Source organism: Heptranchias perlo, chromosome 19, assembly GCF_035084215.1.
Source record: "Heptranchias perlo isolate sHepPer1 chromosome 19, sHepPer1.hap1, whole genome shotgun sequence".
NCBI classification, from domain to species: Eukaryota; Metazoa; Chordata; class Chondrichthyes; order Hexanchiformes; family Hexanchidae; genus Heptranchias; species Heptranchias perlo.
The window spans coordinates 19024846-19045866 of record NC_090343.1 but is presented as its reverse complement, the minus strand read 5'-3'; the positions used below and the strand labels follow the sequence as shown (position 1 = coordinate 19045866).

The 21021-nt window shown below is 41.3% G+C and overlaps 1 protein-coding gene across 1 annotated transcript in view; it reads right to left on the bottom strand.

The window, feature by feature from the left end:
* Nucleotides 1-21021, bottom strand: part of ptprt (protein tyrosine phosphatase receptor type T) — a 721453-nt gene that overhangs the window by 100294 nt on the left and 600138 nt on the right. The window contains exons 18-19 of the mRNA XM_068000862.1: nt 20042-20160; nt 13385-13420 (exon numbers count right to left, since the gene is read on the bottom strand). Of these exons, the coding sequence (XP_067856963.1) occupies nt 13385-13420; nt 20042-20160 (155 nt within the window). The remainder of the gene's footprint in view (nt 1-13384; nt 13421-20041; nt 20161-21021) is intronic.

Sequence of the window (21021 nt, the reverse complement as noted above, 5' to 3'; positions counted from 1 at the left end):
ATGCTACCAACTGGTGATTGAAAAAGACTTCAGATCTGTCTGGATCTGACCAGCCCATTGCCATTGCCAGTGAATTCTATACTTCAAGCTGATCCCAGTTTCACAGCAAGATCAGTTCAGAGCTAGTGCAATATAAATGGTTGCATCTGGCCTCTCCCATCTGCAGTAAACCCTTCATAACACGTGCTAGCCACATGTTCACCATTTATAAGTGATGCAAAAATGTACAACAGTTTGTGCTTCTACATTAACATACGATTGGAGATGTTTAAGCAGATGATGTATGTACATGCACACAATACTAATGGGCACAACTCCACTCCAGCTGAACATACAGTTTTACTCATAATGACTGCACCAAGACTCTTCTAACTTGGAAATCAAGGACGTGCCTTAAATTGATTTGTGTGTGTAGAACATATTGGAGAATTAGTTAACTGCCATGCCACAGAAAAAGGCAGATTTTAAGAAATGGTAAAGGGATCTGTCAACCAGCCACTTAGCAAGTGATGAGGACAAAGGAGGAAAGTCTTCCATCTATGCGTGGAAGGTAAACAGCCAATAAAATCTATTGTTCTGGGCACCAATATATCTAAAGTAAAGATACCTTCTGCTTGCGACCTTCCTGCCAATCACCATGGTTACAGACTTCGGAAACATTAGCTATGGGGAGAAACGGCAACAAATTTGCATTTATGCAGCACTTTTAACTTACTAAAATATTCCAAGATGCTCCATAGAGAAGAAAAATAAACTCCATGCATAAGTGGGGGAGTTAGAAGAAATGACAAAACACATGATTGAAAAGGTAGCTTTTGAGAAGGTGTTTAAAAGGCAGGGAAACAGGGAGTAGGGGACTTCTAGAAATTAGGGCTAAGACAGCTAAAAGCTCTGCCACCAGTGCTGGAATGCAGGCAGGAAGACTTACCCAGGAGGCTAGATTGAAGAAAGGCTCAGGATGTGACATTAGGTAGGAGAAGGCCACAGAGATAGGGTGGGGTGAGTCAATGAGGAACTCGTAGATACAGATAAGAATTTTGAAAATGATGTATTGGGAAATGTGGGTTGGCAAGGATTGGGGACTTGAAAGTGGATAAATATTTGGAAGAGCAAAATTTAAAAGAATATGGGGAAAGGACAGGAAATTGGGACTGTGTGCATCACTCTTTCAAAGAGCCAACACAGATGGGATGGGTTCAATGCCCTCCTTCTGTGTTGTAAAATTCTGCATTTCTTTGATTATACAGCCATTAAATTGCCATACGGAGGAATGCCACCCAAATGCATTAAGCGTTCATTTGCTGATATCGCAAATAGTAATTTTTAGGCTTATGTTCAAGAAAACAATAACTGAAGAGACTTTAATTGACAATCTCAATCTGCAACACCTAAGGATGGCTGGTGTGTAAAATGGAAACACTCACATTGATGGAAGTAGAAAGTGCTTTACTGAGACTTGTAGTTAAGGTTAGATTTATACTCTACTCTCTGGGAACTCAAACTGCTATAAGATGGCCTCCTGGAGGGGGGCTCACGCCTCAGGGTTTTAGTGCACCCATTTATCCACTCAGTTGTACTGCCAGTTTTGCATCGATGCATCAAAGCAGAAGTGTCAGCAGATAACTGCACCGTCCCTTGCTAACCTGCACATGACTTTGCTGCTGATACTGGCGGCTCAAATGTGAAAAGTGTTCTGTTCCCCAGTCCAAACAGCGCTCAGCATGAAGAGCAGAAAATTTATGAGGGTAAACTCCCAGTGGGAGCCATGGTCTAAGGGTGTTCGGGTCAGAGATCGGGCTACAACACTGTAGCGGCAGCTCTCTGACCCGCGCTCTCTTTGAGTGGGAGTACAGGGGCGGTGAATTTTCCTAAGAATGCACTCCAATATATATAAAAGTTACTGTTATAAATTATCTTTGTTTTCATAGTGATAAGCGCAGTAACAATGGAAGGAGTTAGTGAAAAATAGACCTTTCCCTTTGTGCTGCCTTAAAGGCTGTTCTATTTAGTGTTGGAGATTACAGAGAGAGAGAAATGGTTACTGGAATTATCTGGAATATTGTAAGAACTGAGAGGTAATACCTATCAGGAAAGACTGAACAGGCTGGGGCTCTTTTCTCTCGTAAAGAGAAGATTGAGGGATGACCTGATAGAGGTCTTTAAGATAATGAAAGGGTTTGATGAGGTGGTCGTAAATAAAATGTTTCCACTTGTGGGGGGAGACAAGAACTACGGGCCATAAAAAAGATAGTTACTAATAAATCCAATAGGGAATTCAGGAGAAACTTCTTTACCCAGAGAGTGGTTAGAATGTGGAACTCGCTACCACAAGGAGTAGTTGAACCGAATAGCATAGATGCATTTAAGGGGAAGCTAGATAAACACATGAGGGAGAAAGGATTAGAAGGATATATTGATAGGGTTAGATAAAGAGGGGTGAAAGGAGGCTCGTGTGGAACATAACCACTGACATAAACTAGTTGGGCCGAATGGCCTGTTTCTGTGACGTACATTCTATGTAGTTCTGTGTAGGTGTATGACCCACTGGAGACAGAGACAGTGGAATAAGTCAATTAAGTGCAAATAAAACAATTTTTATGGAACCGTATTATTGCTATTTTTATATAACAGTTTAAAACTACTGATGGGAGATGAGAAATGACAAAATTAGCTGGGCCACTAGCGATCCTCCATTAATTTAAACGAACGATTAAAACGTCATGGGCCGCGCAAACCCATCTTTCCGATTTATGGTGGTAAATTTTAATCTCCAAGAGCGTGTGGGTTGGGGGCGGGTGGGCAGTAAAAATACTCTGTTCTCGCAGCGAGACCGCATCCTGGCTCCAACGCACCCACTTCCGAGTTTGACCCAGATGCATTTGGATGCGTACATGCTTCTGACACCCGGAAATCCTGCTGGCACTTAAAGTCAGTGGGCCAATATTTAAAGGGCCAACTTAGGTCTTTAAAGTACTTAGTGCTATTAACTTTTTGTGTATTGACCTACACAAGCCATTTTAGCTTCTCCTGAACATGTCTCCCATGGCCTCTGAAACACGCCATAGAAACGGAGGCGAGTTGCAGCCGACCCTCATTTGGACCTTTAAACCGGTGAATGACGCATGTGAAGAAAAGGTGAGTTTTTGCAGCAGGGCAATCAGTTCTCTCAAACAAACCATTTGCTGAGAGTTCTTTGTGTTTAGACTGAGATTTCTTTGTTCACACTGAGAATTCTTGTGTTCCGACATATTTACCTACATTCCACGGGTGCAGGGGGCAATTTCTGCACACACGTAGCAATCCAAGGACTTGCACATGAGTCAGGACTGTTCATCAACCGAAAGGGATATCACTCCATCAATGCACAGTTAGTTTGCGACCACCGGAGGAGATTTCTGCAGGTGTGCGCCAAATTCCCTGGCAGTTGCCATGATTACTTCATTTTGCGTGAGTCCAACATCCCGGCCCTCTTCCACGCACAAGACAGACTTAAGGGCTGGCTCCTCGGAGACAAGGGATACCCCCTGCAGACGTGACTCATGGCACCTGTGAAAAACCCCATCAACGAGGCACAGCAGCTGTACAACCACAGTCACATCACCACCAGGTCTGTCACTGAACGAGCCATAGGAATGCTGAAGATGAGCTTCAGGTGCCTGGATCGATCTGGGGGATCCCTTCAGTACTCACCAGTGACGGTGTGCAGAATAATAGTGGTGTGTTGCGATCGGCACAACATCGTTCAGTAGAGAGGGTCACAGGTGGAGGAGCTCGAATGCGCTCATGAAGCATCTTCATCTGCCGGCAACGTTGAAGAAGACAAGGAGGAGGAGGAGGAGGACGAAGAAGATGGGGAACCTATCGCCGGGGAACCTATCGCCAGAGCAATGGCACACATAGCTGCTTGTGATGCCAGGGATTCCCTCATATCTAACAGGTTCTCATAATGAGAGCTGCAACCTGAAGATAGTAAACTACTCAGACCGGCTGGAACAACCACTGCCACCACCTCCAAAATCAGCACCCCCCCCCCTCCGCTTGCACAAAACAGTCCTTCAACCACGCATACACCCATTGTAAACGCACCCAATGGATGGCATCAAGTCTTGGCGTTCATGATGAAGCACATGAAAGGGCGCTTTTACAAATGGGACTCAAGAATGGGTAAGACGTGGCAGTGGTGGTGACAATTATAACATTTAATTTGCATTTAACAAAAAACAAATATAATTAAGAAGTGACATTGCTTCACAAACCCTTGTGCATCGCCTTGGAGATCACAAAACCTTAACCTTCCTCTTCCTAGCGCTTCTACAAGGTGCATCCCCTGTGGCTTTAGCATAGGTGGTGGCAGGTTGCTCAGGTCCCTGCCATGACTGTTGAGATGCTCTCGGCCTACACCCTCTGGATTTTGGAGCCCATGAGGGCCCCGCCAAAGACTGCTCCTCCTGCATCTGTGCAGGGGCAGACTCGGCCATCAGGAGAGGAGGCAGCATCGCGTGTACTTGTTGTGGGGGGGTGGGTGGGTGTGGGTTGGGCAACGGGTGAGACGTGGGAGCGCTTTGAATGGAGTCCCCACTTTCATGTCCCCTTTCGCCATCATCCCTCTCCTGGGCCAGGGCCACATCACTCCTATCACTCTGCTGGACAGCAGCTTGGTGCAGATCACGGCTAAAGTATCTGTCTGCCTGTTTAAGGTGGCAGACATGTTGGCATCCTGAGTCTACACAGTCATTGTCATGGCCTGAATGGACTCATTTGAGAGCTGTGCTTGAAGCTCAGTGGAGGCTGCCATTCTCTCTATCGCAGACATTCCCGCACTTACCTATGCCACCATTCCACTAATGCTGGAGGTGGACTCCTCCATCCTCTGCACTATTGTGGAGAGTATGTGTGGCACGTTTTGCAGTCCCTCGCAAAAGTGTTGCTGCACCTCTATCATTCTCATTTCAACAATGGCCCCCAGGGTTCAGCATCTGTGTCGAGCTGAGCGGAGCTTGGGGAGGAGTGTGTCCCCTGATGCGGACTCTCCCGGGCTGCCCCTACCAATAGTGTCTGCTTGTGCTCACTTGTGAGTGGTGAATCACCAGGTGACAACCCAACTATCTGGCTAACAGGACCCACCGAAGTGCCAGTATCTGCGCTGGTGAGTGGCTGGATGTGATGTGACAGTGTGCCCTCAGAGGAATTGAGTTCCTCTGAGGAATCGCCTTCTTCCATGGCGCGTGGCTCCTCGTCAATCCTTGAAGGCCCTGGAAGAGAACATAAAGCAATATTAATAATCAGTGCAGAAGTGAGTTTGCAATGAGCATACTGAGGTATGTAACAGGTCAATCATTGATAACATCAATTCATGATGTGTGCGAAGGATGTTAAAGTTCTGTCACCAGCTGTTTGCGGGTTGCCAGTCTTGCCATCTCCGACGGACAGGCATTCAACCATGTGGCTGAGCTCCAAGGCTTCTTCGTCTGCCTCTGTCAGGTGCACTATTTGCGGAGGCCCCCCTCCAGTCCTACTCCTCTCCCGTGCATTTTGCACTCTCTTCTTCTACAAGGGGAGAAAGAACAGATGCGTGAGTGCGTGAGGGTGACGTGGTCACCCAATGGATGCACTGCTTTGAGAGAGGCTGCCAATGAAAGAGATGCATCAGAGGGTGAGAATCAGACAGAATCATCACATTGCATCAGGATTGGGGTGAGTGGGAGTGGTGGGTTCACAAATAGGGAGGTGAGGAAGTACACAAAAAGTGAAGGCAAGTTGATGATGAGACTTAAGTGGGTGTGAGGAGTGATGCAATGGAGCAGGCTTGGCAGGACAGAGTGAGGGGGGGGGTGTGGTGTAAGAAAAGCATTATACAAGCTTTCCGTACAATATTGTAAACCTTGGTAGGGAAAGCATTATGTCAGTTTTGCTGTGAACAAAGGCTTTCTGTCTGTCCAAAACAAGCTTTTTATGACCTTGTGTAAGAAAGGGCCTCTAAGAGTAATAAGCACCATCTGGCACCATCCTCATGGCCTTGTGTATCAGCTAGAGAAGGGGAGTTGTCTCTGGCTGTATTATGTTTTGCTTGGAGATGAGGGTTAGTGGCATCTTGGAGGCAACTAATCATGAAGGAGGTGGTGAAGCCAAATGTTGTGTGTATAGGGGACTAGGACTGATAGCAGCCCCATGGGACAGAGAGGATGATTGATGGGAGGTCCATATAGAGCTCACTGTCTCTAATATCATGATTGCTTGAGCCGATGCACAGAAAATTTTTCTGGGTTTCCCAATGCAACTATTCACCCCCGCCCCCGCTGAGTTCCCGCCGCCATGTTAAAATTATGCCCATGCTGTCAGCAAGCCTGACGTGTAAAGTCAGAAAATTACCCCTTTAATGTGTCTAAATTAGCAGAAAGTTGTCAACACTGAACGTAACCTAATTTCATACAGTTTTCCTTTCTGCGCCCACAATATCGCGAGATGTTGGAATCGGCCCTACATTGTAAATCCGCAGCATTAATGCAGTTAGATCTTCAACATATATTTCTTTTTTTTAAGTGAAATGATTTGAGAAGTTGGTGTCTTTTGTCATTTCCCATCTTCCATCATTCTGCACCTGAATTTCTAATATGCACGTTCGCTGGGCAAGGTTACTCATTGTGGCAATGCCATGCCAGAAAATTACTCCTAAAGAAGTCTGTTTTTATAAACCCTTCAGGGACAGTGCAACACACTCACAATCACAGCCGTAAGTTTTACAAAAGGCAGAGAGCAAAAGGCTGTGTGCCGACATGAGTTGGCCAAACTATTTCCAAGATACATATTGCTGGAAATTGGTGTTTATCTGATTCTCATGAGATATATGTTCCACATACATAACTACAGTTCCAACAGCATATTGCTATGCACTCCACAACATGCAGAGAATGTCAAATACCAATCTCCTATACTATATGGAGTTTACTGATGCTTTAAAGTCACATCACTGGAGACTTGGAAATGACTTCTGGCAACTTTTACAGATGCTTGATGTATTTGTGACATTCCTCTATCCACTATTTTAGTGGAGGCATTAACTCATTTAAAATTAAATGGATCAATGCCTGTGTTAAAAAAAGCGGAAAGAAGAATGTTCGATGAACGCATCAAGCATTTGTCTGCAGACAGTTGCCAGCAGTCTTTTAAGGCAAGACTTGCCCCTAGCAGCATATAAATACTAATTAGTGACAAAGCAACAGGGCAGAATTAAGATTAATCCCAAATTACGATGCATTTATAGGGCATATATAGGTCATGCTTTATTCAAATTAACTAGAGGTCATCAGTTTATGAACAGTTGACAACACTGGTTCAGATATATATTCTCTTATACTCTCTTAATGGGATTTTTGTACTTTAAAAGTAGTTATTAGTATTCTGGTGTCAATTTAATTGAATGACAAATTATCTATTTATTTTTTTGCTATTAATGCAATGCCTTTATTTCATAACTCATTGCACCTGTGAAAGGAACATTTATAAAGACTTACATCAAACCAATTAGACACGAATAAGTATAAATCACTTCAAAGATCAAATCTTTTTAAGCACTTCTATTAAAACGATAATCATGCCCTAAGACGATATGATTTACAAATTATCTGTGCCAATAGCAATCCTCCATTAATTTCTACATTAATTATCATTATCATTAAGAATGATTCTCGGGAGGCACTGATCTCATTATTTTGGTAACTGAAAAAGCCAGACTTAATTTGGAAGACCAATTTCAATGAAGAGCTGAAAGGCTTTTACAGTATCTTTGCAAAACTGTTTGCAGACAGCACCAAGAACCTATTTAAACCTATTAATAAGCACTGTTGAATCATGCTAGGTTTAAAATGTTTTCGTCCAGAGTTTATTGTTTGTCATTTTTATATTTACAAATGCTACATCAGACACACCAGTTGAAATTTGAATGTATTTTTGTTAACATTTTATTATGGTTCATTGCTCATGTATGAGATTATTGAAGCTGTGGAGTTCTGCAACATGCTGATAATACTGTCAATCAGGCATTATTATTATGGCAGGTTGAACAGCCAGCACTGCAAAACAGCAGCGTACTAAGTGAGATATCCCAACTTCTAGCGTTAAAAAGATAGCTCAGAGGGTAAATACATCTTGTGATGTGGTATTGAGCCATATGTCCTTGTTCTGTTACCCAATCTCTTCTTGGTGTATCAGTGATGTCTTTCACTGAGTACCTGGGTGAGGGACAGCAAAAACTAGCTGGATTCCTATTCCTAATCACTATTCAGTAATGCTCAGTGATGATTCATTGTTTGGCCATCAGATGGAGTCAGGTTTGGGATTGGCCTTGGTTGTGATCATCCACTCAAATTGAACTGCCCAATGATATGCAATTTTTAAGCTCATTCATAAAGAAAAGTACCAGGGCAAGGTACCAGAGGGCTGCCATATTTCAATATGAGCCACTGCCTTCAGTAGGGTAAAGCTAAAAAGGAGAGAAAAATGAAGAAGTGAAAAGATGTCACAGGGGGAACACAATCTGAGGCAATGCTGACCTTTATAAACCAGTCAAGTTTCCCTCTCATAGTTTTTGATGTCACCGTAACCTCTTGATTGTTTTCCAACCTTGTAGAATATTCATTTTTATTTTTATTTGTATCATTTAACAAATACAATTGCAAAGGCAATAGTAACAGTGATTCTTACCAAATTACAAATTAACATGAAATTTTAAAATTTCAACTATGACCAGGAAAGGAACTTCTGAAAGCATCTGATTTGCATATTTAATTTTGATTTAAATCAAAGGATTAAGCTTTCTTTGATGAACACGGCTCAACAGCACTAGTGTAAGATCGCTGAGAGTGAGACGCCTTCAGCTAAGGTCACATTTATTTACTGAGTACAGCAGTAATGTAATGCTCCAGCGTTCTATACCTACCAGTTACCACACATAGGACTTGCATATGAGGTAGTAATAAATATGTAGGATAAGTTATGAAAAGCTGAGAAATGAAAAATGAACCACTAATTGATACCAAATTTAGTACTGCATGAATGCAGAGGCCAAGAGGGCTATGTAAACCATTAATCAAAAGGTGGTTTAATTTGCAGTGAAGTGTCAATCCAACTTAGTGTCATTTATTTTACTCCTTTCAACTACTGTGAAATGCTGTGCAGTTTTCACTTCTCTAGTTATATACATGTAAATACAAGCCTTGTGTGTATCCCGCTTCTGTCATCACACTTCAAAGTGTCAAAAGCTTTACAAAAACAGAAAGAAAGTCAGCCATTTCCTGCTGGATTTTCTGACCTTGATAACATGGCTTCCGCCTTAGGGCAGGAGTTGAGAATTTACAGGCAGCCACAAATCTACAGACACTTCTCTCAGCAAATAATCTCTAATTGACCACTTCCCCACAGGGAGTGTCAGAGCATTGACCTTAAAGAGACAGGCCAAGATAAAAACACAGCTCCACCTTAAGAGTAAAACAACATAATCATGTCCTGGACCACAGACTACCCATGAGCAACCTAAGATCAGCTAGTACATTAAATTAAAGGAAGTAACAAAGGCTTGATGTTATGTGAAGTGGCTATGAAGAGGAATTTACGTTCATTTATTGCATGGCTTGTGTTTTAAGTTGTAAATTTGTGCTTTTAAGTTCCAGTACTCTGTAAATCAGGACTCTCCATTCCTGAAGCCGTTAAATTCTGCATACTAGAAGACCCTATTCTACCCATCCCTCTGACAATCTTTAAGAAAGCCTACATTTGATTTGAGCTGTGTGAAGGATTAGATGAAACCAAGACTGCCTAGTTAAACAGCAGGTTCTCCCACACAAACAAATTTAAAGGGTATCGTAGAATCATATAATCTTACAGCACAGAAGGAAGCCATTCGGCCCATTGTGCCTGTGCCGGCTACATATAAAAAAAGTTATATAAAAGTACACCAGGTCACCTGTGCCTTAAAGACAAAAGGAAAAAAACTGCGATTGCTGGAAATCTGAAATAAAACAGAAAATGCTGTCTTTATCCCAGTGCCTTAGAGAAGATTGCATAATATAGTTGCTACATTCTGTTGCCTACAGGAGTTTTGTAGGTAAGTAGTCAAAGAACATTAGAACGAATGTTGAGTCCTGTATTGTTCAGTCATTGCAATTTAGATGCACTGAAGGCCTTAGCAGAAACTGTTGCTATGCCACAGAGGTTAACAATGTGTCAAAAGAGTTGGCCCACAAACTCTGCCACCAGCTTTAGTATTGGCTGCCTACGGACCTGGAGCTGGAGGCTACAGCATTGTGACTTTGGAGAATGCAGTTCGAGTACTTGTGGTGCTGGCTGCTGTCAACCTTGTAAGTCCTTCTGACACGTGGTGAGCTGAAATGTGGTGAGTCACACAAAGATCTCTTCTTCAAGGAAGATGCATTTTCTCTCTGGTATAAGAATTGTGCCTAATAGCTGCCAACACGAAAGCTGACATTGCTTTGTGCTTTGTTAAGGTGTCAGATGCGCTCTTATTAGAAAGTGAGACTCTCATGGGGCAGAGTGATGCAGATATATCAACTAATCACCCCAGTGTTAACCTTTCCAATGGTTAGGTGAGTGATTTGGAGTAATTAAAAGTACTATTTTCATGGTTATCATGTCAGCAATGAAAAGCATCATTGGAATTGCCTGCAAACTGAATAAAATAATTATTGACATATGATTCAAAAGCCTTTTCTCCAACCTGGAATTTTCTAGATGTTTCTCCTTTGTAATTCTAAATGGAGATTTTCGTTACCCGTTTTCAATGTTTCTGTTTAACACTACTGTGACCAATCGAGCAATCAGCATTTGACTACTGCTAATGATGGGAGACATAACAAAATGGTATGGCATAAGTCAAGTTTTTAAAGAGCACAGGCAGGGGAAGAGTCACATGTTTTTTCAGGCAGCATCATCTCATACCTGAGAGGAAGGTTTTAAAGGTACAGACATGCTCTTCCCCAACCCCCAACCCGCCTCACACACTCCTTTCCCAATGCCCCCCTTCAACCCCTGCCCCTCCCGATCAGAGAAATGTGAACAGACCAACACTGTATGCAGGCTCAAAGAGAAGACATGCTGTAGTATTTTGCATATATTGACAGAGCTCCAGCTGATTGCACTTAATGGCTTTGTGCACAGCTGTGGCATAGCTATCTTTATGTTGAAACAGTGGAGAGAATATAGTTGTTTGAATTTTCCACATTTTTAGCAGTAGGGAGCAAAATAAATGCTTATTCCCCTGTGTCCAATTCACAAGTTCAGCTTTTATTTTTTTTTGCTGATGCTAACCTATTGCTATTCATAAGCAATGAATTAGACAGATATGATGATCATATTTCATGATGAAATGGGTTCTTGTTTTTTTACAGCTGTATTTATGATTGTTAGAATGAAAACATGTTAAAAATGCAATCAAATGTATCTTGAATGGAAACCCTAAAAGTTTTCAGTTTGCCAGATGAAGAAAGTCAGATTTGCATAACACACTGGGCGTTAAATTGGACCGTGTAGTGCTGGTTGTTTCGGCATTACGTGGCCTCCCGAATATCCAAGATGGGATCTTGGATGCGCACGCACGCTTCTAACGTGACGTACGCCAGACGCCATCTTGATAAAGGGTTTAGCGCATGCGCAGAGAACGAACGCCGGCATCATGTAAAGTAAGGAGAATATGCGTTCGATCAGTGTGCAACGCTGATTTAAAGCGATAGACACCATTTTGGCACGAAACACCCCATTCAATGCACTGTCTTAACCATGACCATTCAAACATGTGTTAGAGTGCCTTGAGAACCCCCACCAGCACTGTTTAAAGGGACCATGCAGGATTTACAGGTTAGTTGCTGGATTATTGTTTCTGGCTGCTGATGCATTTATACCTGTTTTTGGAGGTCTCCAATACTTGAATACTAGGACGAGGGGACATAGCCTAAAATTTAGAGCCAGGACTTGCAGGAGTGAACTTAGGAAACGCTTCTACGCGCAAAGGGTGGGAGAAGTTTGGAACTCTCTTCTGCAAACGGCAATTGATGCTAGCTCAATTGTTAATTTTAAATCTGAGATTGACAGATTTCTGTGAACCAAGGGCATTAAGGGATATGGGGCTAAGGCGGGTACATGGAGTTAGGACACAGATCAACAGTGATCTCATTGAATGGTGGAACAGGCTCGAGGGGCTAAATGCCACTGGCTCTTGCTGCCTCCTGTTATGCGCCACCTTCTCCTGCAAGAAAGCGAGAAGTATGTCTGGGTGATGTGCCTGTCATGGTTGAATAGCTGCCAGTGTGTGTGACCTGTGAGTTGTGAGTGTGTGGCTTGCAACAGTGGTAATGTGTAAGGGTGAGAGCAAGCATCTGATTGGAAGAGTTGAGTACTGATGGAAAGAGTTTGTTGGTATGTGGGTGATGGGGGGTATAGTGTGTGGAGCAGTGGATACGGCCAGTGGTGCAGTTGGTAGGAGACGCCACTTGACAGTTGACCTCACTCACCTTGACCACTCGTGTCAAAGCACTGAACTTCTTCCTGCACTGCATCTATGTTTGTGGTGCTGTGCGCCTGGCATTGACTTCGTTCCCCGCTGCCTCCCACTGCTTTTTGAGCATACGTCTGAAGGGCCTCTTGCACCCCGCTCCCTCCATCCCCCCACCCTGTGGATATAGGATGCCCCTCCTTCTGTCCACCTCTTGCACCAAGGCCGCAAGTGCATCAGCAAAGAACCTTGGTGCACGCTCTCTCGCAGGCCTGGTACAAAATCAAATCGGCAGATTGGTGAGATCTGGCATGCAGATTGAAGGATGTGGGATTTAGTGGTGCACAACCTTTATTCAATGTTTTACCATAACTCAACAGTTTGTAAACACAGGGACAGGACCTGCATCTGTGTTTTATGTGTGCAATGTCTGATCTCTGTTCAGACTCCGTGCAGACCCATATCATATTTTTAGCAAATAACAGGTACCGGCTACTTTTAAGAGATGCAGGCTGCCTGTCAGAGATAGAGTCTGCCTTTAAGAGATTCGGGCTCCCCCTGCCGGTGTAAAATGCAAGTGTCATGGAATCCTCGTGTGAAGGCCTGGTTTTATCGCATGCATGAGTTACGTTTTCTATCTGCAATGGGTCGACCGAGCTCAGGTTAATCGCGCAATGCAATGCCTGTGCCCGTTTTCAGGGGTAAACCAATTTAACCCCAATCGAACCTTGCAGTAGCACAGTTTACATGGACAATGCTACTTGCTTTCAAAATGTGTTTCAGTAACTTTGGATGCAAGTAATTATCACAATAGTTATGATTAATAGTTAGACTAATGAAGGATCTACAAGTACAAAAGCATTAAATAATTAGGCAATGTCTCACCTATTACTGCACTCGGCGCAACTTGGTCTGCTGATACTGTATTCCATCAATCCATCCAAAAGTGAGATCGAATTAGTTATGGAAGGAGACAACAGACACAGAGAGACAAACACATATCAGTGTACAGTTAGACATTTCATTATAATCCCTGGAATAAAAATCTCAGTAAAACAACAAAAAATAAGCTCACTTCTTCTAATAGCATAAATTTAAAATGAAATAGAAATGATTTCTATATTTGCTATTTGAGAGAATATTTAATCTGCATTTCGTTCGGAGTTGAAACTGATAACGTTAAGCAAAACTGTAGATATATTGGGGCCGATTTTAACATGGCCAAAATAGCAGTGACTCACCAGTAACTACTTTAAAATGTTAGTGTTACCGCCCCGTTAATGCGGCACTCAGGCTGCCTCCATTTTTGAAGGGCCTACCGCGGTCAAAGCGCTGACCTGTTTCAAGCAGTAGACCCTTTCAATATGCAAACTGGGGTCCTATGACATACATGACCACTACATTTTAGTGATCTGTGTACATGGACCCTTAAATCTCTTTGGACCGCCCCTGTTCCTAGCTTTTCAGCATTTAAAAAAACTTGGATCTATCCTTTTTTGGTCCAAAATGGATGACCTCACACTTACCTGCGTTGAAATCCATCTGCCACAGTTTTGCCCATGCAATGTCTCTTTGTAATTTTATGCTCCCATTCATAACATTGCTTTGTCTGCTAATTTAATGTAAATATTAATCCTCCATTAAAATAGCAGAAAAATTCATGTCATATGAACGTGGCAAATGTTCATCCACTAATGTCATCTATAATTTTTAGGCTTTGACTTTTTCAGCATCTAATTTTATCTCTGGAATCCATGAATCAAACGCAGAAATGTGTAGATTTATAAAATTGCTTTATGTGATCGATGCTTAAAACTAATTCAAATTTAGATTATTAATAGCAAAGATTTTATGTAAAGTAAAATGCCACATATGGGACTTAGGCCATTTGGCAATGGTGTCAAAGTTTACGCAGTCTGATGTACTGATTGTGACAATGCCCTAGAGTTGGCGCATATTTAGTCAGGAGTATTTACACTTCAGAATAACATGCTTGGAAAAGATGCTCCTTCGAGCTACAGTTTATTTTGTGAACCAAATTTTAAAAAAGCCTTCGTAAAATCGACATGTTTTTATTCTGCTTACTGCTTGTCAGTGTAATAGAAAAATCACGCAGTAATATCACTAAATAATTATGGAAGGCTTAAATTCTTCGTTAAAATGCGTGGCCAATTTCTGATGACTAATGATTAAATCATATTCTTCCACATTGCTACAAATATTTGATATTTAGCTAAATTCCAACGCACAACTTATTTGTCATGAAACATTTTATTTTGGAATTTCCATGCAAAGGGAATTAAAAACAGCTAGATTAGTAAATCTTGTGCTACAGGTCCTTTCTTCACTCATTCATTCAACAATTAACACAAAAACAACACAAAACAATTAAAGTATATGAGCCTAGAAATTTCGGTTGGTGATATTAATGGATGAATGTATCCATAGGACATTCCTCTCTGCTATTTCAACGGAATCATAAACCCGTTTAAAAATAAATAGGTTAACACCAGTGTTAAGATACATTATGATTTAATTTGATAGTTTCATTTGTCTTTTTTTATGATTTGAGTTTTATTAGTTGTGCCCCTCGAAAGAGGGGAGGGAGGAAAAACTGCAAGTCAGTGGCAGTTAACAGTCAATCAACTGTAAGTTGGTCCCTGACTAGGTGTTAATTATTGTGGCTGGAAGTTAACTGACCAGTTGTAGCTAGTGTGTTTCTTAAGAATATATATTAGAAGGATATCTCCAAAAACACAGAGCTTGGAGAGAGTTGGGTGAATCTGCTAAATGGAGTGGCTTGCTAAACAGAGTGACGACGGGAACTTGACGTGAATTGGAAATCGGTACAGAGGGAGAAGGAGGTGCTAAGTAATTTAAACCAAGGGGCAACAGTAAATAAGTAAATATATAAATAATCAGAGTAATGAATTAGATCTAAGGGGATAAATTTAAAATTAACTAAGCAGAGGATATCAACATTAAAGGGATCTGAATTGCATTAAATAAAAATCTGGTATACATAAATAATAAATAGGAATAAGTGGATTCAGAATTTTTTTTAAAAGATAGCAGAGAGATGCTGTACGAATGCGTTAAGCATTCGTCTGTTAATATCGGCAATAGTGATATGTAGGCTTTATTTTTTTCAGAAAAAAAGATGATTTGTAAAATGTGTGCGGTCTCCATAAGAAATCTGTAAACAAAATGATTCTACATATGTACAAAGCATATATGTTGTAATTGGCAAACACAGTATATTTGGATCAGGAATTCTATCCATTGGAAGGCATTGAAAAATTAGGCATAGATATTGACTATATATGGATTGAAAAATCATGGATTTTTACATTGGAATTTAATTCCTTAATTAGTATTTTGCTTGGATTAGGTATCTGTTAACACAAAGACAATTGTAGTATAATTATTTCCCTCCCACCTTCAATGTTTTCCTTCCTTCTCTCAGATCTGCTGACTCATGCTGGGGCTATGGTTCCATTGATGCCAGTCACCCCTTTTCCCTCCTCCATCTGATACCATACCTATGTGGGCATTTTTCACATGTCAGCCTTGACAATGAATGCTGGCTGGAGATTCAACCACCATGGCTGTAGAGGCCTTGGCTGACTTTCTCCCTCTTTAACCCAGGGGCACTGAAGCTAATTGGAGCCTACCACTGCTCTGGCTGAGGTTAGCAAAAGTAGCATAGGCTCAGGATTGAACCTGGGCCTTTCCAGTCCTATATAGTTCAATTCTACATTTGGCTCTACCTTTGCCAAATAAGCCATTGGGGAGCAGCTATTTTTATTCAAATTAACATTTTCTGAACATGTCAAAGCATTTAACTTGTCTTTCATCTATCATGTTGATTTGCTTGAATTTAAATGAATATGATGTATATACTCAACGTATAAATTGTTGCATTTATTCCTCCCAATATTTTTCTGCATTAATAAAAATATATATTGTTAAAAAAGGTGCACCTGCTGTACCTGAGTAATAAGAATTTAGCAGAGATTTACTTTGGACTGTCTTGCTTTGGACAGACAAGGAACAAGGAGAAGACGTAGCTGGATGGGAACAGTTAAGAAATAAGATACTTATTAGACATACATCTATAACAGACACACAACAAAAAGAGTATCATAGTATCAGAATCAAGGAATTACATCTTTCACAAATAACGTACAAAGAAATTATATAAAAATTGAGAAGGAAACACTCAAAACAAGAGGAAAATGCTGTTGCATCTCTTGATTTTCCAATGAAGATTTTCAACTGTGCCTATTTATGTTATTGTGTGGAGAATTAGCTTCAAATACAATTGATTACTTGGAGTGAACTTTTTTGAATACTCATGTTAAATTCTAAAACTGTCAGGTATCTTTACTGTGAGTTTATTTGTTCACAACACTTGCTGGTTTCTAAGTCAGAGGGCAGATCGCACAAGTACAGCCACTTACATGTTCATTGTATTAGGTTCAAATTGGGATAAGATTGCCACAAGACCAACAGTTCTTTGAAAATACATGCACAGAAAGATTCCTTCACAGTCATTCAGAAACAAAAATCTCCACATTCGTGCAAGGTTAATGCCCCTCAATGACTCACTGTTCATGTGAGGCATGCACTTTCCTTCTCCTTCCATTTGCATGACTCAGGCTAAGTAATTTTGTACTTCACTCATCTGTCCACTCCACTCCCACTTATAAGGCTGGACTCTCTTGGGTCTAAACTCTGCTTCTTCCAGAGAAGAAATCAATTTTTTTGTTAGATTTCTGGACTCTGGGGGAATCAAGGGATATGGGGATCGGGCAGCAAAGTGGAGTTGAGGTTGAAGATCAGCCATGATCTGATTGAATGGTGGAGCAGGCTCGAGGGGCCGTATGGCCTACTCCTACTCCTAGTTCTTATGTTCTTAACTACAAATTGTTTTATGGACAGAAATCTGGTTCTGCTAGAAGGTTATAACCAAAGCCGTGGAATGCTTGAGAGGTCTGTAGTGGAGGCAATGGATATGTATGTTGGCTTGAGAGGGCTTACGGGCATGGAGAATAAACTATGGAGTCGACATCTCTTTGCATCCCATCAATTTTTAGAGCATGAATTCACCATTGGTCATATAAATTTTGATGTCGGGCGTCCCACCTCGGAAGTGCGCACAATAAGTGGCTGAAAAGTTGTTTTTTGGCTACTGGGGATTTTTGGAGCCTTTTTCTTTGCTGCTTTGGCTGGGTTTTGACAGTAGTTCAGAGTACAGAGCTGTTGGACTGCTGATTTTTAGCTGCAGTTGCACAATTTGACTTCCTTGGCTGCAGGAGGTCTTGTAAAGATGGGAATGTTGCTGGGATCACCATTGAGGCTGCCACAGCAGCGGCAACAGCAGGCATGGCAGCAAAGCCCTGTGGAGGATTAAAGAGGATAGCGAAGGAGGCAAGAGCCAAGGAGACATTACAGCATACGGGTCTTCTGGAACAGGATGTCATATCTCAATAAGTCAGAGCAGCAGTGTGTGAGAAGACAGCTCTTCAGCAGGCAGGCAGTCACTGACCTATGTCACCTGTTGCAGCAGGAATTGGAGCCAAGCATCAGAGCACACACAGCACTGCTTGTTGCTGTGAAGATAATGGTGGCTTTCAATTTCTATGCATAGTCAGCAACATCAGTCAGTTTGCTGTCCATACGGCCATCAAGCAACTGATGGATTCCCTCTTTGCAAGGAGAGAGCAATACATCACATTCCCCAAAGAAGCTGCTGATCACGAGGACAGAGCTCTCGGATTTGCTTGCATCGTTGGGTTTCCCTAAGTGCAAGGTCTCATTGACTGCACACACTTTGCCCTGCGTTCTCCCCATCATGAACCAGCTATGTTTTAGGAATATAGTAACACAATTAGGCCATTCAGTCCCCCCAGCCTGTTCCGCATTTCAATTAGATCATGGCTGATCTGTAACTTAACTCCATCTACCCACCATGGTTCTGTATCTCTTAATACCATTGCCTAACAAAAATCTATCAATCTCAGTTTTTAAGTTTTTAATTGACCTAGCCTTAACAGCTTTCTAACAGGAAGGGGTTCCACTCCTTTAATGTTCAGCTGGTGTGTGTCCACAGGCAGCGAATATTCCAGAGGCTGGCAGGGGAGCAGGAGTGCTGCCATTTTCTCCCATGGAGCCAATGCCACTGTCATGGGGCCGCGTTTCTACACTGCCTCTGCTTTGTGTGAGAACAGAGTGAAGGAGTACAGTGATGCTCTGGAAGCCCCTATCCATGCTCTACACACCCCTATCCATGCTCTCCTTCATTGATTGAATGGCAGAGGAGATGCTAGACCCCAAAGCCGCAATGTCAGCAGTCTGAGCTCCCAATGAAGCTGTCGACATATTCTCCATCATTGTGGGACCTACTGCAGTGTTCATAGAGCTGACCACTCACTCCATGGTTGGCTGCATGGTCTGAATGTCTTGTTTGGATGACCCCACACAAGCCAGAGCTGGACTCCTCCATGCTCTGTGCCATTGTGCGCAAGTCCTCTGGCAGGTTATCGAGTGCACTTAAAAGGCACTTAAACTTATTTGACGAACAACCTATATCTAATCAAAATATTAAAATAATTACTTATCAACATTCTGCTCACAACACTTGCTCAGGTATCTAGGTAGCATACCCAGGAATTGAATAGAGAACCCTCTATTTTAGATTACTAATTTTATCATGTGCATTTCACACCATCTTCATTATTCTTTACAAGGTGGCACAATAACATACTAGACCGTGACTTAGGATTATTTTACAAACAAATTTATTAACCAGTAAAAGAATAAGTGAACAGCAGCAGCGACACACTGTACATTTTACGGCAGATTTTAAGCTGAGCCATATCCTTGAGCAAGTAGAAAGTAATAAAATAGTGCTGAGCTAAACCATAATGTCATCTTATGTGGCAGTTCTTGTTTGTTCTCACCAGCCAAGCTGAGAAATGCTTTCCAGATAACAACCGAACTCCAAGCAACTTTAAATAACAGTACTCATTTCAAAAAAACTGCAAATCAAACATATATTTGAACAAATCCCACAAGATGTTTGCATTTGAGTTGAATGGCTTGACCCTCCTGCAGAGACTTGGCTGAGATAAAATAAATAACACCTGGAACATCTGTATCAAAATAAACTAGGGCATATTTTTCTGTGACTGAAGATGTTTTATTAATAGCTTAGGTACCATAACAGAATTAAAGACACCAATATTATGCTCTATCCTAGACAAAAATACTTGGGTATGGCCATATTTTGGGTGCAGGTTTAAATAAAAAGGAATTAGAAATTAAAGTACAATTTAGAGTATTGCATTGTGATACTTTTTAAACAAAAAAATTGAATTTTTTTAGATTATATCACTCGGCCTATGAAGCGAAAAGCTGAGGCAAATTCATGTAGTGTTGATAGCCTGACCTCAAAATCTTGTTGGCTTTTACCATTGACAAGGTGAAAATCAAATACCTCTAAACTGATGCTCATGGTGAATTCATGTTAGGACTTACATGCTTCATCTCTTTGAGCTGATCCGTGCTTGTTACAACTCTTGTCTGTTGCTGTTACCACGGGTTCCATTTCTCGCTGGGTGCTGTTCTGCGTTTCCTTTTGCTTCTTTGCCAGTTTCCTTTTATGTTTGCAGGAAGAGAAAGACAGTTTGGTACTTTGAAAGCAATTTTATCAAACAATCATCAAACAATATTTGTTGATTAAAAAAAATGGCATTACTGTAAGAAAGAACTGTTAGTGCATCAATGAACATTCTTTAAATCTGAAACTGCAGGTGCTTTTATTGTGACTAAAGACTCCAGCAATTAAATATGCATAACTGACATTTCTGTATTGACTGTAGTATTCTATTATAAACCATCCAAGTTTTGCCACTGAACTCATATAATAGCTTTCAAAAAGTATGATTAGTTAAATTTCTATGAATTCATTCTACATGAATTATTTCCATATTTGGCAGAAATGTACTATTAAAAAGTTCCACACTACCAAAAGGAGCAAAATAAATCTGCGTCTGTTGGTTTATATTTGCAACTATTCCATCTGTGAAAAGGTTCTGCATTAATGCCATGGTAGTTCTCTGAAATTGTTTTGTAGTTTTAGTAAATGGGGAAAATCAAACAGCAGCCTGTCAGAAATCGTCGGGTTTTATGCAGGCATGAATCTATTATTTACACAGGAGAATGCTTGGTGGCACACTTTAGTGTAGCACCATTTTAACATGGAAATGTTATTATTTGACGACTGCATTGAATCTATTTCCATTCTCCCCTCTGTTTCCTCACACATGTACTATAAATGGTTGTCACCAAAAGCACAGCAAGACAGGTGCCATTAGCTTGGTAAAGCATTACTAAATTGTTCGGCAGTATGCATTAAAATGTATATCTTGGTAACTTTATTTGGGAACTTTATTTGGGAGAAAACATGGGGTCGATTTTCATCTTCGCTGCCTGGGCAGTAATCTATTGGAGAGAAC